General features: G+C 33.4%; 1 protein-coding gene and 1 long non-coding RNA gene across 2 annotated transcripts in view; one reads left to right on the top strand and one right to left on the bottom strand.

The window, feature by feature from the left end:
- LOC110806903 (uncharacterized) overlaps positions 1 to 14703 on the top strand; it is a 39433-nt gene extending 24730 nt beyond the window's left edge. The window contains exons 10-13 of the mRNA XM_022031892.2: positions 3464 to 3589; positions 4104 to 4168; positions 14129 to 14234; positions 14398 to 14703. Of these exons, the coding sequence (XP_021887584.2) occupies positions 3464 to 3589; positions 4104 to 4168; positions 14129 to 14234; positions 14398 to 14504 (404 nt within the window). The 3' untranslated portion in view covers positions 14505 to 14703. The remainder of the gene's footprint in view (positions 1 to 3463; positions 3590 to 4103; positions 4169 to 14128; positions 14235 to 14397) is intronic.
- Positions 13896 to 20987, bottom strand: LOC110806895 (uncharacterized). The gene is made up of 3 exons (XR_002538375.2): positions 20095 to 20987; positions 15036 to 15080; positions 13896 to 14465 (listed from the first exon to the last, which is right to left on the bottom strand). It is a non-coding gene; the product is annotated as an uncharacterized LOC110806895 (long non-coding RNA).
- Between the last annotated feature and the right edge of the window lie 1709 nt (positions 20988 to 22696).

Genomic DNA, 22696 nt, shown 5'->3' on the forward strand with positions numbered 1-22696 from the left:
ATTTGTGTACGAACTAATGTCTGCTGCTGCTTTTAGGGTGTAAGCCTTACCCAAGGCTTAACCAGGTACGAAAATCTGCTCGTCAACTTCTTCTCTGTTCTGGCTCTCTTGCGGCTCTCCTTTCTGCTTCTACTTACAGAGTGAAGCCGTGTGCAGATAGGGTTTTTCTTTCCCTGATTTCGGCCTTCTTTCTATTTTTAAAAGTATCTCTTTTACTTGGTTTCCTATTTTTGCTCTTTTCTTTGAGTTTGAAAGAATCCTGAAAAATTAATACCTGCTGCCGCCACTAAGGTGTTAGGCTTGCCCAAGGCTTAATTGTGTACGAACTAATGTCTGCTGCCGCTTTTAGGGTGTAAACCTTATTCAAGGCTTAACTGTGTACGGACGAACTTTCTTGTGCAGAGATCAGCTCAACCAGGAACTTTTCTGAAATTGGCTCCTTCATTTATACCTGCATTAGAATTCAACAAAATTCCTTCTGTTAGGCTGTAATCGATCTAATTATGCCCTCAAATCGAAGAATAAAACTGATATTTATGCACACTATCAATTATCTTAGTTCCAATTATTTAGTAATTTTGGGTTATATAGAGAGAGTTTATTTAAAGAGTAAGCTTTAATGCTAATTGTGTATATGGGATTCGGATTGCACGTTGATCTTGGGTTCTGCATTAAACCACCTTGACTGCTTCAACTTACATATAGACTTGGCTTGTTTGGGCTCATAGTAGGCACTACCTAGGCCTGTCCTGAGTACGGTTCCCCTCTCTACTCGACCAAACACTAGGCGCAGTCCTGGGTCACTTCGATTTGATTAAACCCAACGCAACCTAGGGCATGATCGTATTTTAACCTAGGCCACTGCCACCATGCTTGGGCCAACTTGGGTTTACTATCCCAACCTGATTTGGTTCGCAGTCCTGGGCTTAATCTGACTCTAGAGATAATTGACATTTGTTATGTGTCATGGTATTATGCCATTGGTTTAAGTATATTAAAGGAGGAAGAAAAATAATTAACCATAGTCAGGTGACAGATTTCATTTATTCTAGTATGGTGTTGTTTGACATTGTTGGCTGTTTTAACATGTTCTAAATCCTAGATTCTGACAGATGTAATGACAGTTTTTGTAGTCAGTTAGTGTATTACAAGTTAGTTGGACAGGCAGCAGTTCCTGGTCTTAAGGAAACTGTTATTATCCCAAAGTTTTGTAATAAGTATTTCTGCTGATTGTGGAATAAATATGCAGAAATTTATTCAGAAAAGTATTGATCACTTTCTTACTCAGAGAGGTAATTGGGTTTTCTCTTTAAATAGAACCTATATTACCGTCTTTCCAAACAGGTAAAGGAAGATCTAGAAAATACCCATTTGTACAGATTTTAGTGTTACGAGACCAATAACAACGTCCTGGAAACAGAACACACTGAAATCTTTAGAATTAAATCTAAGTAGAAATATTTACATCTAATTGATTCCACCATCGAAATTCACAAACTAAGGTCCACTTCGTTGTTTAATGCTAAATTATTGCTGCATTGTGTTCAAGATAATCACTTTGCATCTATGCAAAATTCTCAAATCATCAGAAACCATGCAATTCTAGCAATCTAACATGCTCATGTTAGCAACATCAAACATTTTTCCTCCCTTTTTATACATTCAATAGACTCTAAAAAAACTCTAATATGTAATATATATCTAATACCTTGCATATCCAAATTCTCTGCCAGGAGTTAAAAAAATTATCAATTTCAGTAACCAACATCATTCATTAAAACTGAAAAGAATTTTCAGATTTGCATTATTATGCAGCCTACTTTGGGATTCAATGCTCCTAGCAGAGACACAATCCAGATACAGTTCTTATATACCTAAAAAACTAGACATGATCATTGGATGAAGGGGATCCAGTAGCCCAAAATCAACTAAGTGAAATCCCAGAATTAGCAGTAATTATTTAAAAATCATAATTTACTCGGTTCTCATCCAAATCATGCAATTTCGATTTCTTAAAAGATTATGATATATATTCTATCTATATAAGTTTGCTCTTCAGAAATTGGTGAAGAAAATGACAGAATTGCTGGAATGGTACTGCATGTTCAACTTCTCTATTTGTCTTCTAGCCCCAAAGCACAGATGCTATTAAATTGAGGCCTAGATTAGGTTTGGATATTACTTCTTGATTGCAGATCAATGCTCCTTCTTGCCTTTTCTTCTCATCTGTTAGGATTACCTAGAGTTTCCTAAATTAGTCTCTATAAATAAACTATAAATAAATTTTATTTATTTCGAAATAATTCTTTATTTTATGAAATAGCAATTTAAGCGCTTTTGGGTGAATAAAAATAATAAATTTTTCTTGGACCAAGCATTACATGGGAAGAGAAAAGAAAAACATAAGAACGGTGGAAAGGAAGAGAAAGGATACTATTTTACTTTTCTTGTTTGGATGCTAAAAACTGGGTGAAAAGTGAATAGAGAGAATAGTATTTAAAGTTGTCTGCTTGTAAAGAAAGGAAAACATCTATTTTTATAATTGTACTAATGTAGGAAGCATAATTCAAACTTTTCACCGTGGTAATTTAATTTTCTTTTCATTGACTCCAATTTGGAGAATTACAAAAATAATAGAGCAGGAAGAAATTGAAGACTAAAGTTTATATTTTTTACTTCTATTCTATCGAAAATTAAACTCCCAAGCAAGAGAAAGTGAAACGATTTTCTGTTCCATCTCCTCTATTCCCCTCAGTCTATCTCTATCCATATGTATGTTTAAGAAATGAAAGGAAAATTTATTGGGATAGAGTTTTAGTGCCAATTTTTTGTCCATTATTGGAACATGAAGAGAGAGAAAAATGAAACTTATAGTACATAAAATATTTTATAGTTTTTCATTTTTTTAAATTTAGATGTGTTTATGCATGTGTTTATTTATGAAAGTATGTGAGAGTTGCATATTTATGGAATAATAAAAGTACAAAACAAAATATTGTTTTAGAAGATACTAAAAAACAACAATCTTCTAAAACTTTCTAACTCTATCATCATCTTTTAACTATTATTTACTTCATTTAACTTACATAATTTTATAAATAAAATACATAAAAATTTAGAAGATGGAAACTTAAAAATGTTTTCATGTACCAAAAATAGTCTTGATTTCTGTATTAACATTATATTCTTTGAAACTTGTTGTTGCTTTCGTTCCAAGCCTACATATTGTAATAGTTCTACTTGTATGCTCAACTTCTATTTAATTCCCAGATTGACAAGAAGGGATTCACAATGTTACATGCAATCGTTTTGAAGTTTGATAATATCATTTAACTACCAATCCTATCTTCTTATCGAGTATTTGTGTTGTCTTGAGGTGCTATTTGTCATCCAAGAAAACACCTTTGTAATTGTACTATTAATTTCATCTTGCATTTAGTTGACATAGGAATCATTGAACCAGGTAAACCTGATGGAAGTAGTTCAAGATTAAAGATGGCATCCATAGGGATGAGTTCTATTGGGATTTCGGTGGAGCAACTTTTTTCTCATGAGGATACATCAGCTCAAGAAATAAAATATTTTCAAAGTAAGTGATAAAAGCCATGTTCAGCATCAATTTATATTACTGGACATGAGATTTTAAATACAATATTAAGATAAGAATACCAGTATTTGTTCTTGTCACTGAGAAGCTGGTGTAGGACAACCTAACCCAAATAGTAAGTTTGCTGAAAATAAGTGAAGACTAAAGGAGTAAATGGAATAAGGAAACCACGTTGCCTCAAATTATCTTCTGGATATGTTGTTAGGATGAGAGAAAATGTTTTTCTTATTGGAAAGTATAGAGTTTAAACAATTATATTATCATTAACTGGTCAAGAAAAAGGCTTTTTTTTTCCTTTTCCGTTTTAGCTAGAAAGAGTTCAACAAGCGTAGTAGAAGGAAAGAGGGACTTTCTAAACTAAAAATTGATACAAGTGTAAAATGTTTTGTTCTGTTCTTCCCATCAGCAAACCTTCTAGTCAAATTAACTTGGCATTTTTCAGCAATAAATATTGACTTATTTATTTATATATTGAATGCTTCTTTTGTAATTTCAGAGCTGGAGAAAATTCGGCTTCTTATAATTGTCTCAGGGTATTATGATACACAGAAAAACTTCAAGGTTTGTTGATATGTTTTATCCTCAATTTCTTTATTGAGATCTAGAGAATAACGACTTCTTTTTTTTTTTTGGTAAGAAAATGGTGTTATTGCTTTTTAGAACCAGGGTCCTATACATCACATTATACAGCCAGTAGTATATAAAGAGATAAATATATTCTTATATTTGATATGATTTTAAATTTTTTATGTAGTTTGCATAAATGCTCTTGTTTTTTTTCTGTGTTCATTAAGCCTCCACAAACTAATCCTTCGTAAAGTTATAAATAGCACATTCATGTGATTAATGAAATTCCCTGGAACATGTTTCTCATATCTATTTAGGGGAGACAAGGATTCCATGTCTTGGAACTGTTGTCATTCCCAATTTTTTCACTTGAAAGTATAGGTGAATTTGCCAAACCAACATTCACCTCAACCTGCAAATCAGTTATAGAATTCTGTTGATTGAAATTTTAGGCTATGTTGGGTTGAGAATGTTAACTTCGCATAACCAAAGGCAGGAACGCTATAGAAAAGAAATAAGGTCAGAGTGAATCTACTAATTTTGTTATTTATTATTATTATTATTATTAGCAATGAAAGTCTATCACAAGAGTAGGAAACACAGCCCATTAGATCCCCACTTAACAGTTTAGCAATACTTTAGAGAGGGTTACTATAATGGCGAAAACATTCAGCAGCTTAAGGCCAATTTTTGCTTGAAAATCAATGAAAAAGTTGTGTTCTCTCAGCATCAAATGAAGGCAAGTATCTGCACTCTTTAACAATGTCTCCATTGGGGGGTTGGTTGTGTCTTCATGGAGAATCAAGTCGATGTTGGGTTCATGAGTGTTCATCTTCGATTTTGTTTACAATTATTGTTAATGGTAAGCCATGAGCTTCTTGTTTAAGTTCTGGAGGCATTAGTCAGGGGAATCGTTTCTCTCAGTTTGCTTTCCCTTTGGTGGTTGGTGTGCTTAGTTGGATACTAATGCGAGGATCAGCAAGAGATTGGATAAGTGTCACATTGTTGGGAAAGATAGAGTGAAGATCTCTAACCTCCAGTTTGCAATTGCTACTATTTTGTTTTGTTTAGTTTTTGTTTTCTTTTGTTTTTTGTTTTTCCATATAATGAGAGATTGGTTAAGAATGCTCTCACCCTTGTTCAAAATTTAGAGAGTATTTCAGAGCTTGACATAAACCTAAACAAGAGTGGTCTGGTGCGGTTTAACATGGAGGATAACTTTGCTACCGTAGTACTCACAGTGGTCAGCAGGTAGCATAGCAAAATTCCTCACTAAGATGACATTGTTACTAGAGATTCTAGAAGGCTCAAGTGTTGGATCTCTTTAGACAGTATAATCACTCTAACCCAAACTTGTCTGTTTTGTATTTTTATTTATTATCTATCCTTGTTTAGAATCCATTTGGGGGTGGCCAAGAGTTTGGAGAAGGTTATGAGGAAGTTTATGTGGTATGGGATAGGGGAGGTGTTGTGAGATAATATGGTGAGGTGGGAAGCATGTTATGTTTTTAAAGATAATGGTGGATTGGACATTAGGAATTTTATTTTAAAATTTTCTCTATTAGGTAAATGACTTAAGATATTTTTATAGGAACTTTTTGTTTGCGGCATAAGATGATCAAATGCATTTAGGAATGGACGGATTTCTTCTCCAAAAATTCTAGTACTCATAAAAGCTATTGGAAGGCCAAATACGGGTCAAATAAACAGAAAATTTGTTTCATGGTATCAAAACAAAATCTCTGAACCTACAAAAATAAAAATAAAAAATTCTTTCACTCTCTTTTTGATGACTAAATACAGGATGATCACACTAAGGATTAGTGACCTTTCTAAAGTCAGATTTTGTTCTGATAGAATTATTTTTATCAAACTACTCGAATTGAAAGTCACTCAAATTCTGATCACTAATCACAATTTAAACTGAAACAACTACGTTCAATGGTCTTAGTCGGTCAAGATGTTATGTCAGAAGCCTTGGACATGACCTTGAACTTGTGAAGAAAAAATGGATAAGAAGAAGAAGAAAATAGAGAAGATGAATAACGATAAGAAAGAAAGAAGAAGACATTTTATTGATTTTTGGTTGTGGTTACAATCGATGGGAGGGGTTTTTTTTATAGGCCTAAAGACATTAAATAAAATCGTTTTTCAATGCGGAATCAAGCTTGCTGAAGTTGCACGGTCGGAATTGCGTGATGATGATGATTGATGTCGATTGTGGAATTCTGTTTAGGGTTAGTCAACCCTAATCCCAACTATTTTGTGTTTTCTCGAATTTGCCCTTTGTGTATATTTCTCTTCTTACCCTTCTTTCTGTAGTAAACCCTAAGGGATTTCTTGACAATATTTTTCCCTTGAATAGCAACCTTGTCCTTAAGGTTGAGATGCGGGAATTGGTGTTGTAAATACTTATAATCTTCCCATGTGCATTCTTCAGTTGGAGCTCCTTCCCAGCGGATAAGAGCTTGATCCACGGGTCGATTACCCCATAATATATTTCTATGTTGCAAGATTTATTAGGGTTGTACACTAATGAAGTCTTATGTGGCCTATGGTCGCAAGTTTTTTTGGATGTCCTGTGTGTTGGGGATGTATATCTTGAGTTGGGATACATGGAAAACTGGGTGAATCCTTGATTCTTCGAGTTATAGGAGCTTGTATGCTACATTCTCAATTTTCTGAGAGAGTTGGAATGGTTTGTGGTATTGGATGGATAATTTGGAGTCCTATCCCTTGAGTATCTTTTATTTGAAAGATTGTACTTTGAGCAATACCTAGTCATTTATTTCAAAACTTTTCTTACTTCGATTGTTATCAGCATATTATATTGCTTGATTCTGGCTTATATCTATAAGAGCTATTGTCGTAAGGTCTTGTTAGTCTCCTCTCGTTCTATTAAGACCATCTCTACGGAGGGTAATGCAGAGTCAAACTCTATGGAATTTGAGAAATATGGAGGTGGGTATCCGTGAGGTGCTTGGAAAAGTGTCATCTTCAAACTCAAATGGTACGAAGTGTTATACCACCACTTAGCCTTGACCCTCTAAAGATAAAGGCACATGAACAGTCATTTGATTTCCATCAAAGTTTGCATTGAATCCTTTACGAACTAATTGATGTAAACAAATAGCTCCTTCCATTAAAATGGGTTGGAATGTCTGTATGCCTAATCTATGCAGAGTAGGCGCTCTATTCAGCAATACAAGATGCCCCTGCATAACCATTTGGCCCAAGTCTTCTAACCATGAATCGTAAGTACATTTTCAAACACTAATTGAGCTTTTTTGTTTGTCCATCGATCTGAGGGTGGTATGTGGTACTGAAGAACAAGTTTGTCATTTCTGCCGTCATTAGTTCCTTCTAGAATAAACTGGTGAATATTTTATCTCGATCAATTACTATTACTTGCAGAATCCCGTGTAGCTTGTGTACCGTCTCCATGTAACTTCGAGCTACTCCAGCTGCAGTGAAAGGGTGTCATAGGGGAATAAAATATCCATACTTGGTGAAGCGGTCTACTACCATTAATATAGTGTTCTTGCCCTCTGATTTGGGCAACCATTCAACGAAGTCCATGAATATGTGTGTTCAAGCATGTGGTGGAACAGGCAGTGGTTGCAGTGGTCCGGGAGTGGGAGCTCATTCTGTTTTGCAGCATTGACAGATGTCGCATTGTTGGACACATTGTAAAATTTGTTTCTTCATATTGGAACAATAGAAGTGTTGTTTGGTCCTCTCATAAGTGGCTCTAACTCTAAAGTGACCTCCCACTGCTAAATTGTGACACTGATAGAGCAGTTGGTTGTGAAGATCCTTTTTATCACCGATGACCAATCTCCCCTTGTATCTCAATATGCCCTGTTGTAGAGAAAAATGTGACCTACTGTTAGGAGAAACCATCAGTTCTGATAGCAGTTGTTGGATTAACTATCACTTACTTCTACCATTCAGGCAAGCATAGATATGGAGAGGGTGTATAAGATTTCTGCTGCAGAGTTATGAGAGTCCTTTCTTGACAGAGCATCTGCTATCTTGTTGGACGATCCTTGCTTGTATTGGATCGTGTAATTTAGACCCAATAGCTTCAAGATGTCCTTCTGTTGTACCATGGAAGAAACCCTTTGATCTAATAAGTACTTTAAACTTCGCTGATCTGTTCTGATGATGAAGGAGGTTCCTTCTAAGTAATATCGCCATTGTCCTACGACATAGAATCTTGCTTATGAAGGTTATAGGTTGATTCTCTTGCATAAAGACCGTTCCAATAGTTTTGTTGCTTACATTTGTCTCAATAGTAAAGGGGTCTTTAAATTGGGGCAATCGTAGAATCGGACTGAAAGTCGTGGTTGTCTTCAACGATTGAAAAGCCTGCTCAACTTCTGAATTCCATTCGAAGACACATTTTTTTTTAACAAATTGGTGAGAAGTTGGGGATGATTCCGTAATTCTATATAAATTTGAGGTAATATCTTGTTAAATTCAAAAAATCTCAAAAAGCCTTAATCATCCGGGAGTGGGCCAGTTGACCATAACTTCAATCTTTCGGGGGGTTCATTTCCACCTCTCTTTCAGAGATGATATGCCCTAAATACTCCACCTCTGTTTAGAAGAAACAACACTTAGATTGTTTTACATAGAACCTGTTATTTTGGAGTATCTTTAAAACTTCATTCAAATAAATAAAGTACTCCTACTTAGTAGTACTGTAGACTAGAATGTCGTCAAAGAAGACCAATACAAATTTTTGAAGAAAGACCTTGAAGATGTGTTAGCCAGGCTGAAAGGCATCACTCTAAATTCATAATGACCCTGGTGTGTCCTGAAAGCCGTCTTGTAGATGTCATCCTCCTTGATCCTGATCTGATGATACCCTGTTCAAAGATTAGTTTTAGAGAAGATATTTATTCCATATAATTCATCAATAAGATCGTCAATAATGGGTATGAGAAATTTATCTTTTACAGTCAAGAAGTTTAATTCTCTATAATCCCCACAAAACCTCTAAGTGTTCAGACGTTTTGTGTGACCATAGCTTTAATCTTTCGGGGGTTCGTTTCTACCTCTCGTTCAGAGATGATATGCCGTAAATATTCCACCTCTGTTTAGAAGAAACAACACTTAGATTATTTTACATAAAACCTGTTATTTCAGAATATCTTTAAAACTTCATTCAAATGAATAAGGTGCTCCTACTCAGTAGTACTGTAGAATAGAATATCGTCAAAGAAGATCAATACAAATTTTCAAAGAAAGGCCTTGAAGATGTGTTAGTCAGGCTAAAAGACATCACTCTGAATTCATAATGACCTAGTGTGTCCTGAAGGCCGTCTTGTAGATGTCTTCCTCCTTGATCTTGATCTGATGAGACCCTGCTCGAAGATTAGTTTAAGAGAAGATATTTATTCCATCTAATTCATCAATAAGATCATGAGGAACTTATCTTTTACAGTTAAGGAGTTTAGTTCTCTATAATCCACACAAAACCTCTATGTGTCATCTTTCTTCTTAACAAGCACTACTGGTGAAGAGAAAGGACTTCGGCTAGATCATATTAATAAATCCTTCAGAATTTGTTGTATCTACTTTTCTATTTTGTTCTTCTTATGGAACAAATATCTGTAAGGTCGAATATTCACCGATACATTCTATTTGGACAAGGTGATGACGTAGTTGAAAGCTTTGGGCGGTGGCAACCCTTGCGGTTCCTGAAAGACATCTTGATATTGTCCTAGTAGTGCTTCGAGTGTTGGGTTGGGCCTCTCGAAATTAGGTACCTCTTCTGGAACCTCCATTACTAAGAATACAGTTCCACCTTTGACCGCTTGCTTATGTTTGACCAAATGTTTCGCCTTTATTTCTCTTGCCTTGGATGTTTTGCGGGAGACACAACCTGTAGGAATATATGTAAATTTCCATAATCAAATCTTATTGTTGCGTGGAGAAAGTCAAAATCATTGGGCCAAATCGCTTCATCCAGTCGACCCCTAGTATTATGTCATAATCTCCTAATACAATGATGCGAAAATTGTAGATGAGCTTGTTTGCTTGGTTCATGTCACCTTTGGGCATTTAAGGTGACTAGACATCTTTTACCTGTTGGTCAACATAATTGTTAGGGGTTTACTGCTGACCGCCTAGTTCTTGATCCATTTAGAAGCTCTTTCGTCCAGAAAGGAATGTAAGCTTTCACTATTCAATAGGACCAACACATCATGACATGATATTTCTCTCATATCTTTAGGGTGCTTCCTATGGTGACCCCTTCTATTGCTTGTAGAAATAGAGTGCTAGTAAAGTCGTCGTCAAGCTCTTTAGTTTTCTCAAAGGCTTTGTCCTCCAAAATCTCTTCTGTTATCATTACTGCTTTGTTAGAGCATCAATGTTCTGAGAAATATCTATATCCACATTTGTAGTAAGTTGTTGATCTTTTAGGATCTACTCCCTTTCCCATGCTCCTGGAAGGTCTATCATGATATCGGTCTCTTTCCATTGAGGGAGCTTCATAGTTGGGAAGATAGAGATTTCAGAGCTCTATGATAGATTATTCTTGCAGTAAGGTCTGTTCGAATGCTTGGTTGAGTGTTTGTAATTTGAAGATCCTTATCATGGTTATAGTTGTTGCCTGACGTCACTAATAAAAGTGGATATGAAAAATATTTCTGAAAGTGTTAGGTTGTCTGCATCTATAAGAGAACGTAAGTATTCAAATTTTTCTATAAATTTGAGAATGATACATGTTTGGTATAATTTTGCGAACTTTTCTATGAAATCCTTCAGTGAGAGTCCTCCAAAACGTCAGTAGAATTCTTCCACAAAATATTTTCAAAGTAGGGTGTCAAACTTAACTAACCACTCACGATACTATATGTCCGCGATTTCACCCAAATATAGGGATGCAATCTCAACTTTTTGTTTCTCGAGAGTATGGTGAACCATAAAATATTTTTTACAATCGAACCCACCCGCGAGGGTTTCACCTTTAAAAAGGGAAATTTTCACCTTAGGGAGTGCATAAATGGGGAGTGTACCACTTCAGTGCACGATTGCGGGTGATCCAGTGCGATCTAGTAACTCCATAGGGTAATTTCTGAGTAGTTCAGTTCGAACCAATTTCGGTCAAATAGGATTCAGTCAAATTGGATCGTGTCAAATCGGGTCGGGTCAAATCGGTTTGTCTAGATCCGTTTCTCCTTTCGATCAGATCTGGTGCAAAAGATATAGATTCAGGTAAACGAGGTAACCACAACCCCAATTTGGGCAAATTCTCGGCTTCCTATAGCGCAGAACTTCCTTCAATTCATTCTGTTATGCATCGGAGTAGTTCCAGCAACATGTTGTACTACTTGTGTGATTACTCCATGAAGGCCGTTAGTTTCATATCAAGTTCCTTGTGGTGGGTGAATCGGAACCTTCTGGTTCGACCATTGGGGCCTTTCCTTTTGAGCGTGTTCAAGTGGTAATACCGGCGTAAAATTCAACCAGTTCTTTTTCTAATACTAACTTGTCCAAAGCCTTGGACATGCCTCTGAACTTGTGAAGAAAAAATGGAGAAGAAGAAGAAAAAAATAGAGAATATGAAGAACGATAAGAGAAAACATAAGATTTATTAATCTCTAGTTGTGCTTACAATCGATGGAATGAACCCCTTTTTATACACTTAAATACATTAAATAAAATCATTCTTCAAGGTAGAATCAAGCTTGCTAGAGTTGCGCAGTCGGAATTGCGTGATGATGATGATTGGTTTCATCTACGAGATGGACTGAAAGGCAAATGCATCGGTTGTGGAATTCTATTTAGGATTAGTCAACCATAATCCCAGTTGTTATGTGTTTTTCCCAATTTGCTATGTGTATATTTTCTTTTTTACCTTTCATTCTGTAGTAAACCTTAAGGGGTTTCCTGACAGTTTAACTACAAAAGAGATAGGGAAGAATACCTCACTAGAGAAGTCACTCAACCGAGCATCGAAGACTTAAAACTTCGAATATAGAAGATCGAGAATAATGTAATTATATCATGTCTGATTAACTCCATGATAAATGATATCAGTGAGAGTTTCTTTTTGTACGGGATAGCACACGAAATTTGGAAAACAATCAAGGAGTTTTACTCTAGTAGAGAAAACACATCGGAGATTTTACAGTCGAATTTAGCCTCCATGACCTGTAATAAGAAGACCAATCTGTAACCTAAAATTATGGTATGCTTACTCGTCACTAATAACAGTTCAATGTGTTTGAGGAACTTGCATGGAGTTGTTCAGATGATTCAAAACAATACATAGAAATTTTGGAAAGAGAAAGAACTTTTAAATTTCTCATAAGATTGAATAAAAATTTAGTTGAAGTTTGAGGACGAATACTCGGAATGAAGCCATTATTTAATTTTCATGAGATATTTTCTAAAATAAGGAGAGAAGAAGCAAAAGGAAAAAAAGGTAATTTAAGGAGATAGATCCACAAGGCCTATTATGTCTTGATTGTCCAAGATCATCATCCTAACTCAAAAAATCAAAAAAGAAATGTAAGACCACATCATAATTGAGACAATTTCTGAAAAATTTATGAAAAATCAACTGATTTAAAGATCACAAATTAACCACAGATAAGGAAAATAAAAAAAATCATACCTCTATTGATGAAGGTGTCTTCATTAAGAAATGATGCTCACTTAACAAGGTGTAGATAGAATCCCTCAGAAAATGTTCCTACGTCAAAAGTCTATCAATAACATCATAAGATTTGGGAAAACAATCGGAGAAAATAATTTTTCTACAGTTCTTAATATTATTTCAAAAGTTAAGATATTTGGATTATTGACTCGTAGACATCTAATCACGTAATGGAAAAAGAAACATTATTCCAAGAATAAAATCCATGTCAAGAGAACATTACTGTAAAAATAACGGATTGATCTCGCTTAAGAGTGATCAAAATAAATTATATTTACATCTCAAAGGAATTAACTTTAAAATGAGTAGTTTGTACCTAATTTAAATTGTAACTTGTTATCAATAAGCAAACTTACCTAAAATCATATCGCCAATGTTAAGGTATACTAGAGGCTCTTTCTTTTTAAGGATAATGGATCTTTTAGAAAACAATTTCATAATGAATATGTGTTGAGTATCAAAACAATCCAACTTAATTAGACAATCTTATACAATTATTTTATGACAAATTCAAATATCCAAACTTTGTTAAAAAATTGTTTTATTCTTTATTTATAAATAAATATTTGAAAATTTTTTAATGTGAAGTGTATCAATTATCAAAACACACTCGTATTATATATTCCATATTGCCTTACAAATATATGCTATTGGGATAAGATGACTCTTACTAGCTTTGCATGTGCAAGCCCTCCCAGGGCGCATATGGCTCCAAGTGGTGAAGGCCCTTTCCTTCGCGCTTGGTAAGTCCTTTGCTAAACCAAGTTTAGACTTCAACTGCTCATTGCTTTTGGGCGTCAAACAAACATTTGGAGACAACATCCTATAAATCTAATGGCCTGAAGCAAGTTCATTAGTGCTGATCTTGTTAGGCACCATTGCTCACACAAGACTTTCAAGTTCGATAAAGTTGTGAATCTTACCTGGCCAAGTAAAACCAGAAATCTATTTCTATAGAATTTAATATACAAGTGGGATTGATTAAATTATGTATCAAATATACAAATTTCGATCCAATCATTCATTTATATCTATATATATATATATATATTAAGTAATCTCAAGGAATAGAATAAAACTTGAATCAAATGAAACATGATGATGGTAGTATCCAAATGGAGTTTACATTAGGTCTTTAAAATTATCTTATATTTTTAAGTCAATGACTATGCTGATAATCAGTAATTTCTTAATCTATCCTTATGGTTGAAACAACATTCATTCGCCTTAGATATTTTCTCCTCAATCCAACATGAAAGTGTTGTTTGTGCATTCAGAGGGAATTACTGATCTCAACTGAATATATGGAGCTTATGAAGAACTTCCTTTTCTTCTTGGATTCAAATGCCTCCCAACTGCCACTGAAACTTCTCCACAAGCCAGGTTAGTTTTTGCCAAAATGAGGAAAGCGTAAATTCCATTACCAAACATGTGGTGGTGGCATGTGGCTGCTTGTTATCTTCCATGCATGTACTTCATTCAAATGGCGAAATGTATCTTCATTGAAGAATTGACCAGTTAACTCTTTTTGCTGCAACGGATGCAGGTCTAAAAGATGACATGAGGGCATTTGAAGCTGATAGGATTACATCCCGAAAAATTATTGAGCAACTCCTAGAAGAATTTGCAGAATCATCAAAGGCTAGCATGTAACTTTAATAAAATGAATATACACAAGTTCCTTGAACCAATGCGTTCTGGTTCTGTATGTTGTATTTTAGTTTAGTTTCTTTTTACCTTGTGTTGATATGATGATTAATTAAAACTAAAAATAAATAAATTGTTTTGCAATATTTTTGTATAAATAATTCTGGAATATTATGAATAATCTTGATAAAGGTCTTTCCACCAATGTGTATAATTAATTATATTTGCTATATCTGATCTTATCACTAAATATTGGATTATTTTGTCTCATAATTCATCCAATTACATATTATGTTGTATCATATTCATGTATACGCAATAAAATGAAGTTACTTCAATATGATCCAAGATTACTTCTTTATTTTCATTGCTAGTCCAGAAGGGAAAGAATGAGTTTTCAAAATATCATGTTTGCAGGAATCACCAGCACATGTAAGAAAACATGCTTTTCTTTGTATATGTCTAAAGTTTTACTTGATGCAAGTCATCATAAAACAAACATAATAAACTATACTTGTCTAGTTCAAAAATTAATACCTTCACCACCAGATAAAAGAAAGTCTTCAGTTCTCCCATTTCGTCCTGTAAAAGATAAGATTTAATTTCCAAATCCATCAGAAATTCAGTCTGAACAAAAATCCCAAACAAAGTTCACCTTGGAAACCAGAATTATGGTGTCAGACAAGATTCTGGACTTATTGCAGCACTTCCAGTCTTTAGCTTAGAAGAAGGAATTGCCGCAAAAAATGCAGTTTAAGACAGAAAAAGAATCAGTTTTTCTGATCTATTTTAGTTTCTACTTTTCTGATCTAATCATTTTGTATTAAATTGTTTCGATTAAATACTAACTCTATGTGCTATAAATATGAACAACGAAAAATCATGAAAATTACTCTTTGAAACTGGTGTTGCATTCTAACAGCTTCTTTTTCAACAATTTCTCACAGAAACATATAAATATAGCTTGCCTGATAGTTCAACAAAGCATTACACCTTAGCCAACTCAAATTTGCCAAGATGGAATCCTTTATTTGAAAATTAGAAATTAAATTTTTTGAATTCTTATTCATAATATTAATTTACAATTGATAAATATATAAAAGAAAATTAAAAAGAATTTTAGTAGAAAAATTTTTTTTGAGATAAAAGTTAAAAGTATTATTATACACGAAGGTAAGGGTTACCCCGTATAAGAGTTCTAGTAGAAAACTAAATGCAAATCAGTCCCATGAAAAAAAAAAATTCACTTACACAAATTGACTATAAGTCTACTTTATGCGAAGATTTTTCTGAAAATACCAATCTGTATATGAATTGGATTTCTATAAAAAGTCAGATTCCTATGTTGCCCCTCAATGTTTGAAGATGTTAAGCAAACCAAACTTGAAACTCTATTCTTCGGAACTCTTCTTTAATAATGCCTTGGTAAAAATATATGTTATTTGATGGCAAGAGTAAATATACCACAAAGATGGTACTCATAATTCTTTTTCTTTTTAACAAAATGTCTATCAATCTCCACATGCTTAATTCGATCATGATGAACTGGATTCTTTGATATACTTATTGTAAATTGATCATCACATGACAATTTCATAGGCTCTAAAGAGAAAAATTCTCAATTCATCCAATACCCTTTGTAACTACATTCCTTCACAAATATCACGTGTTAAAACTCTAAACTTAGCCTTAGCACTACTCTGTGATAGCACGGATTGATTCTTGCTTCTCTAAGTAACTAGGTTTCTTTGTACGTATGTAAAGTACCCAAAAGTGGATCTTCTATCGTTATAGTCTGCATCAATATATGATTCAATTTCTTAGCTTCTGTCTTTCTTGAAAAACTATCTTTATCCAGGTGCCATTTTTAAATACTTGAGAATCTGAAATACTGCCTCTATATGTTCTTCAGTTAGGTTATTCCTAAATTGACTTACTACATTAACGAAAAAGATCATATATGGTTTGATATGTGTGCAAGTAAATCAATTTACTCACTAGAGGTTTGTATCTTTCTTTGTCAATTATACTACCAATTTTACTTTTCAGTTTAATATTGGGATCTATGGGTGTGTTTGAGAGCTTGCATCCAAGGATTCCAATCTCATTTAAAAGATTCAATACATATTTTTATTGAAAAACTTAGATTTTTTTCTTCAGTCTAGCAATTTCCATTTCCAAAAAATATTTGAGATTTCCTATATCTTTAATCTCAAATTCTTTAACTACGACCTTTTTTAGTCTGAGTATCTCAAATGTATCATTCCCTATAATTATTACATTATCTACATATACGATGAGGATTGCGCTTTTTCCTTGGAGGATAATACTTAACAAACATAGTATGATTTGTTTAGCATTAATTATATTTAAACCCCTTGATTACCTTAGTGGATTTGTCAAACCATACTCTTGAAGATCATTTAAGTTCATAAATGGACTTTTTGCGTGTGCAGACATTTCTATTAGTGACTTAATTTTCAAAGCCAATGGTATCTCCATATACACTTCTTCCTCCAATTCTCCATTAAAAAAATTAATTTTCACATCTAGTAGTAATCAATCCACATCGACAGTTTAGGATATTAGTATCCAAACTGTGTTAAGCTTTGTTACTGATGCAAATATCTCTTAATAATCAACTCCATTGGATTGAGTAAAGCATTTGGTTACTAATAAACCTTTAAACTTATTGATGCTACCATCAACATTATGTTTGATTGTGAACATCAACTTAGAGTCAACTAGATGTTCCTCAAGTGGTATTTGTGTTACCAAGTCTCATTCTTTTATAAGTTTTGGATTTCCTCTATGATTGCAGTTTTCCATTCAAGTACTTTCAATGCTTCATTTATTGTTCTTGATATTTGTATATTATCAATATTGCTAACAAAATTTCTAACGAGTTGATGACAGACTTTTGTATGAAATAAAATTATAAATTGGATTATCAATACATGCTTTTTTTATTTTCTTAGAGCAATAAACTTATCATCATACAAATTATTAATGAAGAGATCTGAACTTGAATTACTTGAAATATTCAATGATGGTGGATTTAGATCCAAATTGGATTCATGACTCTGATCAGCCGATTGTGACTCTTTCTCTTCTTGGTTCTTGTTCCTTCTGGTGTAGAACCAAAGTTTAGGTTTTTCAATGTAATGAGTAGATTCACGTACAGGTATTTCATCTCGATCCATGTTTTTTGAAGACTGAATAGGTTTTTTCTTTAAGTAAACGACATCAAGAGGGTGTCACCCATGTACAAAAGATTTACATATCAATTAGCATATCTACAATGACTCAAAAATCCTCCATACTATAAAGGTTATGTCCCAAAATGACGAAACTAAAATAATGAAACTACCTATCTTTAATATTCACAAAAAAATCTTCCCTTTCCCTCAAAAGCCTTGTTATTTCTCCTCTTCCAAATAATCCAAAAAATGGACAAAATAATTAGACGAGCAAATTTGTTGTTCCTACGAAGGCCCTTCCAAGCCAATAGTTCATTATTCACCAAACCCGCCATTGCCCAATTTATACCCATAAGACTATCGACTAAGGTCCAGAGAATGTAGGTTAGAGGACACCAAAGTGGTAAGTGGTTATTGGACTTGGCAGCACTCTTGCAAAGGAAGCATCTATTCCCTATAATCTTCCCTCTTCTCATCAAGTTATCATTACTCAAAATACACTCTTTAGCCACTAAATAAGTTTAGTTGGAGGAAGATGAAGATATTCAATGGTAGAATCCCAAAAATGGGATTCTTGTAAATATCAATTTTATAGTATGGTTGTTTTTAAAAAAAAGTGACATCCATGGAGTTATAGAACTTTCGGGTGACTGTGAATAACATTTATATTGCTTTTGATTTAACGAATAACCAACAAAGATGTATTCTATTGATGTGGGGTCTACAAAGGGATTGAAGATTTAAAATTCCTATACCATCTAGAACCATATATCATCAAGAACCCAAGTACTTCAAAATTCATTAACAAGTAAACTTTCAAGGCTCCATGTGAAAATGGCCCTATTCAATGTATATCTTCTTGAGACAAGTACCATACTGGTCACAAGAACATATGTCTTTATAGTTCTTACTGTCGCAGCTGTGAAGCAGAAGTGAAATTCCGCAAAAATGAGAATTTGGAATAAATGCAAAAAGGAGTTATCATTAATTTTTTTTAATGTCGGATTAGGCACCAGAACATACACTAGTCTAAATAAGAGAAATTAAATCCAGAAATTGAAACCAAACGTGAAGGGGCAAGGCACCGATCTAGTGGTGTAGGTTAATTAGTTTGGGTTATTAAAAAAACAAAATAAAAATAAAAGTAAAAACAAAAGATGAAAACAAAAATTGCACAAAAAGATAGTTCGTGAGATAACAAAAATGAAATAAAATACCTAATTTAGAAAAAATGCTAATTCATGCAAAAAAAATCCATTAAAAACTACATGGAAACTATGATTAAGTCTTTATTCAAGTCAAAAAACTTTTTTATTAATTGCATTTAGGAGAACAAGATAAGTAGCATGTCAATTTTTGTCTAAAGAACACCAAAACAACCTCTAAATGCAGAATCAAAACAGTGAATGTAAAGGGACATGGAACCACCCCTGATTCCCATTCATTTCACTTATGAAAGAGTGAATAACATCTCAGTTTCCAGTTTAAATATCCTTTAGTAGTCCCTGGATGTTTAAACTAAAATTAGTGAATGCAAATACATGAAAATGGGCCCTCTTTAAGCCTTGAAACCGCTTTTTTTACGTACCTAAAACAGCTTCAGTATTCATTTATTTCATTTCCAAACAGCAAGTGTTATATTCAAATAGCACCAGAGAGTATTTAAATGTGAAAGCCCAAAACAATAAATGCAAAAAGACATAAAACAGCCTTCCACTCCAATTTATTTCACTTCTAAAACTGCAAATAAAACATTGATTTTTTCTAGTTTAGAAAATACAAAGCAGAACCGTTGAGGCATTATATCAATCTAAGAAAGCAAAGCGAATTAATAGCATAACAAGAAAAACACGACCATATTCATGAAGTCACTGAGAATTTAAGAACCTAAAGAAAAGAGGAAAAATAAAGGGCCAAAATCCTAAGCGAGATATTCACGTTTCAAGAAAGAAATGATTTTTAGTTTAAGGACCTTGAAACAACTTAAAACAGTGGGAAATGGCGTTTCCATCCCAAAAAATGAAGTTTGAAAGTATCAAAGAACAAAATGCTTACAAATTTTTTTTTGAATATTACAAAATGCTTCCAAATTTATGAGCACTAACAGGCCTAGTCAAGCTGTAGGAAGAAATCACATACTGTCCCCATTCAAGTACGTGCATTTAATAGTTGAAATATCATAGTCTTTAGATCTTCGTTCAATTTGCACTTCAATAAGCAGATTCAAGCTACTAGATTCCAAATCCTCAGTTCAAACACGCGCAAATATGCATTAAACGTAAATTACAAGAAAGAGTCCATTTCGAGCTTATAATGTCCTTCAATAATAGCAACAAGTTTTCAAAAATCCAAGCAACAAGCACAAAAGCACAAGAATTTAGGATTTTAGATTTTACCTGAGGGACCCTGGTTGGAAATACCTAAATGACTTTCTTAAGGCTTCTACTCCTCTACCTCCAAGCCTCGCATCCTTCTGCCAACTTCTTCTTGCCTGAATCACCTCATTCTCTCATAATGTGTATCCTCCGCATTTCTTTTCTCCTTAGCCAATCGCTTATCACGGCATTCCTTCACTTTTCGTTTTTTTTCTCTTCCTTTTCCCCTTAACTTTTTCCTTTTTAAAAATCCAGAAGGTGTACTCCTTCTATTTACTTTCCTCCCTTCTTATGGCCGAAAGGTATTTCAAGAACACGCAGGGGATATAGCGAACCCTGATGTTCTCCTCTGAATTGTCACTTTCAAATTGGTTCCCCTGTTACCATGCACCGTCAGAATCTTCATTTTTAATCCTCTGGCTTTTCTTCTTCCTTCAACAAATGACCACGGCGAGAGGAAGAAAATTTAAATTTTCTTTCCTCTTTCGGCTTTGATTGACTGATGGATCAACTTCTCCTTTGACAACGTCCATCCTCCTTTTTCTTGTAAACCTCGAGTCCACGACTGCCTTGAAGCTCCTGTTTTCCTCCTTTTCTTCGCACTTCACGCAAGGCCTCTGACCAGAGTCATCCTCCTCGAACACTAACCATAGCGTTTCTTCATGTTTATCGGTTCTCGAAATCTCGACCGTTGAACCCTAGTCAGGTTTGTAGTTTGCCTTCCCCAGCCTCTCTCGAATTTTATATTTTCAAATACCGGAAGAAAGTAAGCCTTAACCCTCCCCATTTCTCTGATCTTCGTCATTGGAGGCGGTTAACAAAAAGCTTCGTGAAACGACATCGTTTTGCGAAGCATAATTAAAAACCTAGGCTGAATCCGTTCGTCGAAGCTAGGCTTTGTGCACGCGTTTAGGATAAAACGTCCGAGCCTGATTTTGCACTTCTCTTTTCTCATTCATTTAATTTCTTTTTCATGTTTTTCCTATTTTTTATTTTTATTTTTCTTCTCTTTTTTACTTTTTCTTTTTGTTTGCTTGCCATATAAGAGAATAATAGTAAATCGAATGAAGAATTATAACAATAATAATAATGCAACAAAAATACACTAATAACAATAATGATAATGATAGTAAAAATAATAATAACAACAATATTAATTGTAAAAAAAATAGATATAGTTGTTTAAATTTTTTATTAATTATTTTAATACTTTATTATTATTACTATAACTATTATTACAATTATTGTCATTATTCTTACTGTTATTTTTTATAATTATTATTATTTGAATTCAACAAAATTGAAGTATGACACTTTACCATTCAAGAAAAATTGATTTTTCTGTCTGTAGAAAATTAATGTTATTATAGTCTTTAATAAAAACCCAAGTAAATATGGAAAATTGTCATACCCTTTTAATTTTTATGGGGTTTGATTAACTAAAATAAAAAATGACAACTAACGAAAATACACAAAAAAATCCTTAATTTCCCATATAATTTTTATATTCTATTATTAGCTAAAGATATGTAAAATATGAAAGAACAAAGAATCAAAAAAATTTATAAAAAAAAAATGAAAAAAACAAAAAAAGAAACAAATTGTTTAAGTAATTATACCGTCCTATATGCATTTAAAAGGTTCAAGGAAAAGCTGTGTTTCCAAAACTTTCCATGGAAACTTTCAATTTATACATATATATATATATATATATATCCATATACAATTATATTATATAATTGTAATTAAGTAATACTTCAGTTTTATTTAAAAGTCAAATTAGTTTAGGTTTTTTAAAAAAAAATTGGCCAAACCCCAAGCAAAAACTTTAAAAGTTTTTCTTTAAAATCCAACTAGCTTTCTGTAATGAACACAAATAACTCTGACTCAACTCGACTCTCAATTTTCTCAAGCCAGGCCTTGAAGCTCAAAAGCTCAAACGCCCAAGCAGCCTTCTCTAAAACATCACAGTTTTAAAACGATCATAGATCCATGTTGAATTTGTATCGATTTGAAAAATGATAGATCCCCTTCATCGTTTTTTTTTCTTTTATTTTTTGCCAATTATTGAAGCTGGTTTTTAAAATCAATATAGGATCTTGCTCTCTTGTAGAATTTAAAATTGGACTTTGCATAATCTTTTTGAGTTTATTAGGCACTGTAGAGACTCGGAACTTAAAATAAAATAAATTCATAAATTAGATGTGAAAACGATTAATAAAGTTAGGGGTGTATATTCCTTACACAATAATTTTGAATGTTTAATAGGGATACAAGAATGTCCCTTATAAAAGACAAATGAAAATGAAAGAAATAAAACGAAAAGTGAATTAACTAAGCATCTTAGGACAACCTTCACTAGTACTTAAATGGAGTCTAAATAGTGAACTACCACAACCCTCTTACTAATCGGAATCTGAATCTTGGTCCTCTTGATTTAAAATAGTTAATAAAATTGTGAGATACACAAACTCAGTAAAAATATCACACTAATCACATATACAGAAAATTAAAGATTGGTAAAAAAATCAGAAAAATAACTAATGGAGCCCTTGCTTTATTTAAATACATTTGAAACTTGAAAACATTTCTTTAATACTTACCATGACAAGTTTTTCAAAGA

This window comes from Carica papaya, chromosome 2 (assembly GCF_054855325.1).
Source record: "Carica papaya isolate Zhongbai chromosome 2, ASM5485532v1, whole genome shotgun sequence".
In the NCBI taxonomy this organism is placed as follows: Eukaryota; Viridiplantae; Streptophyta; class Magnoliopsida; order Brassicales; family Caricaceae; genus Carica; species Carica papaya.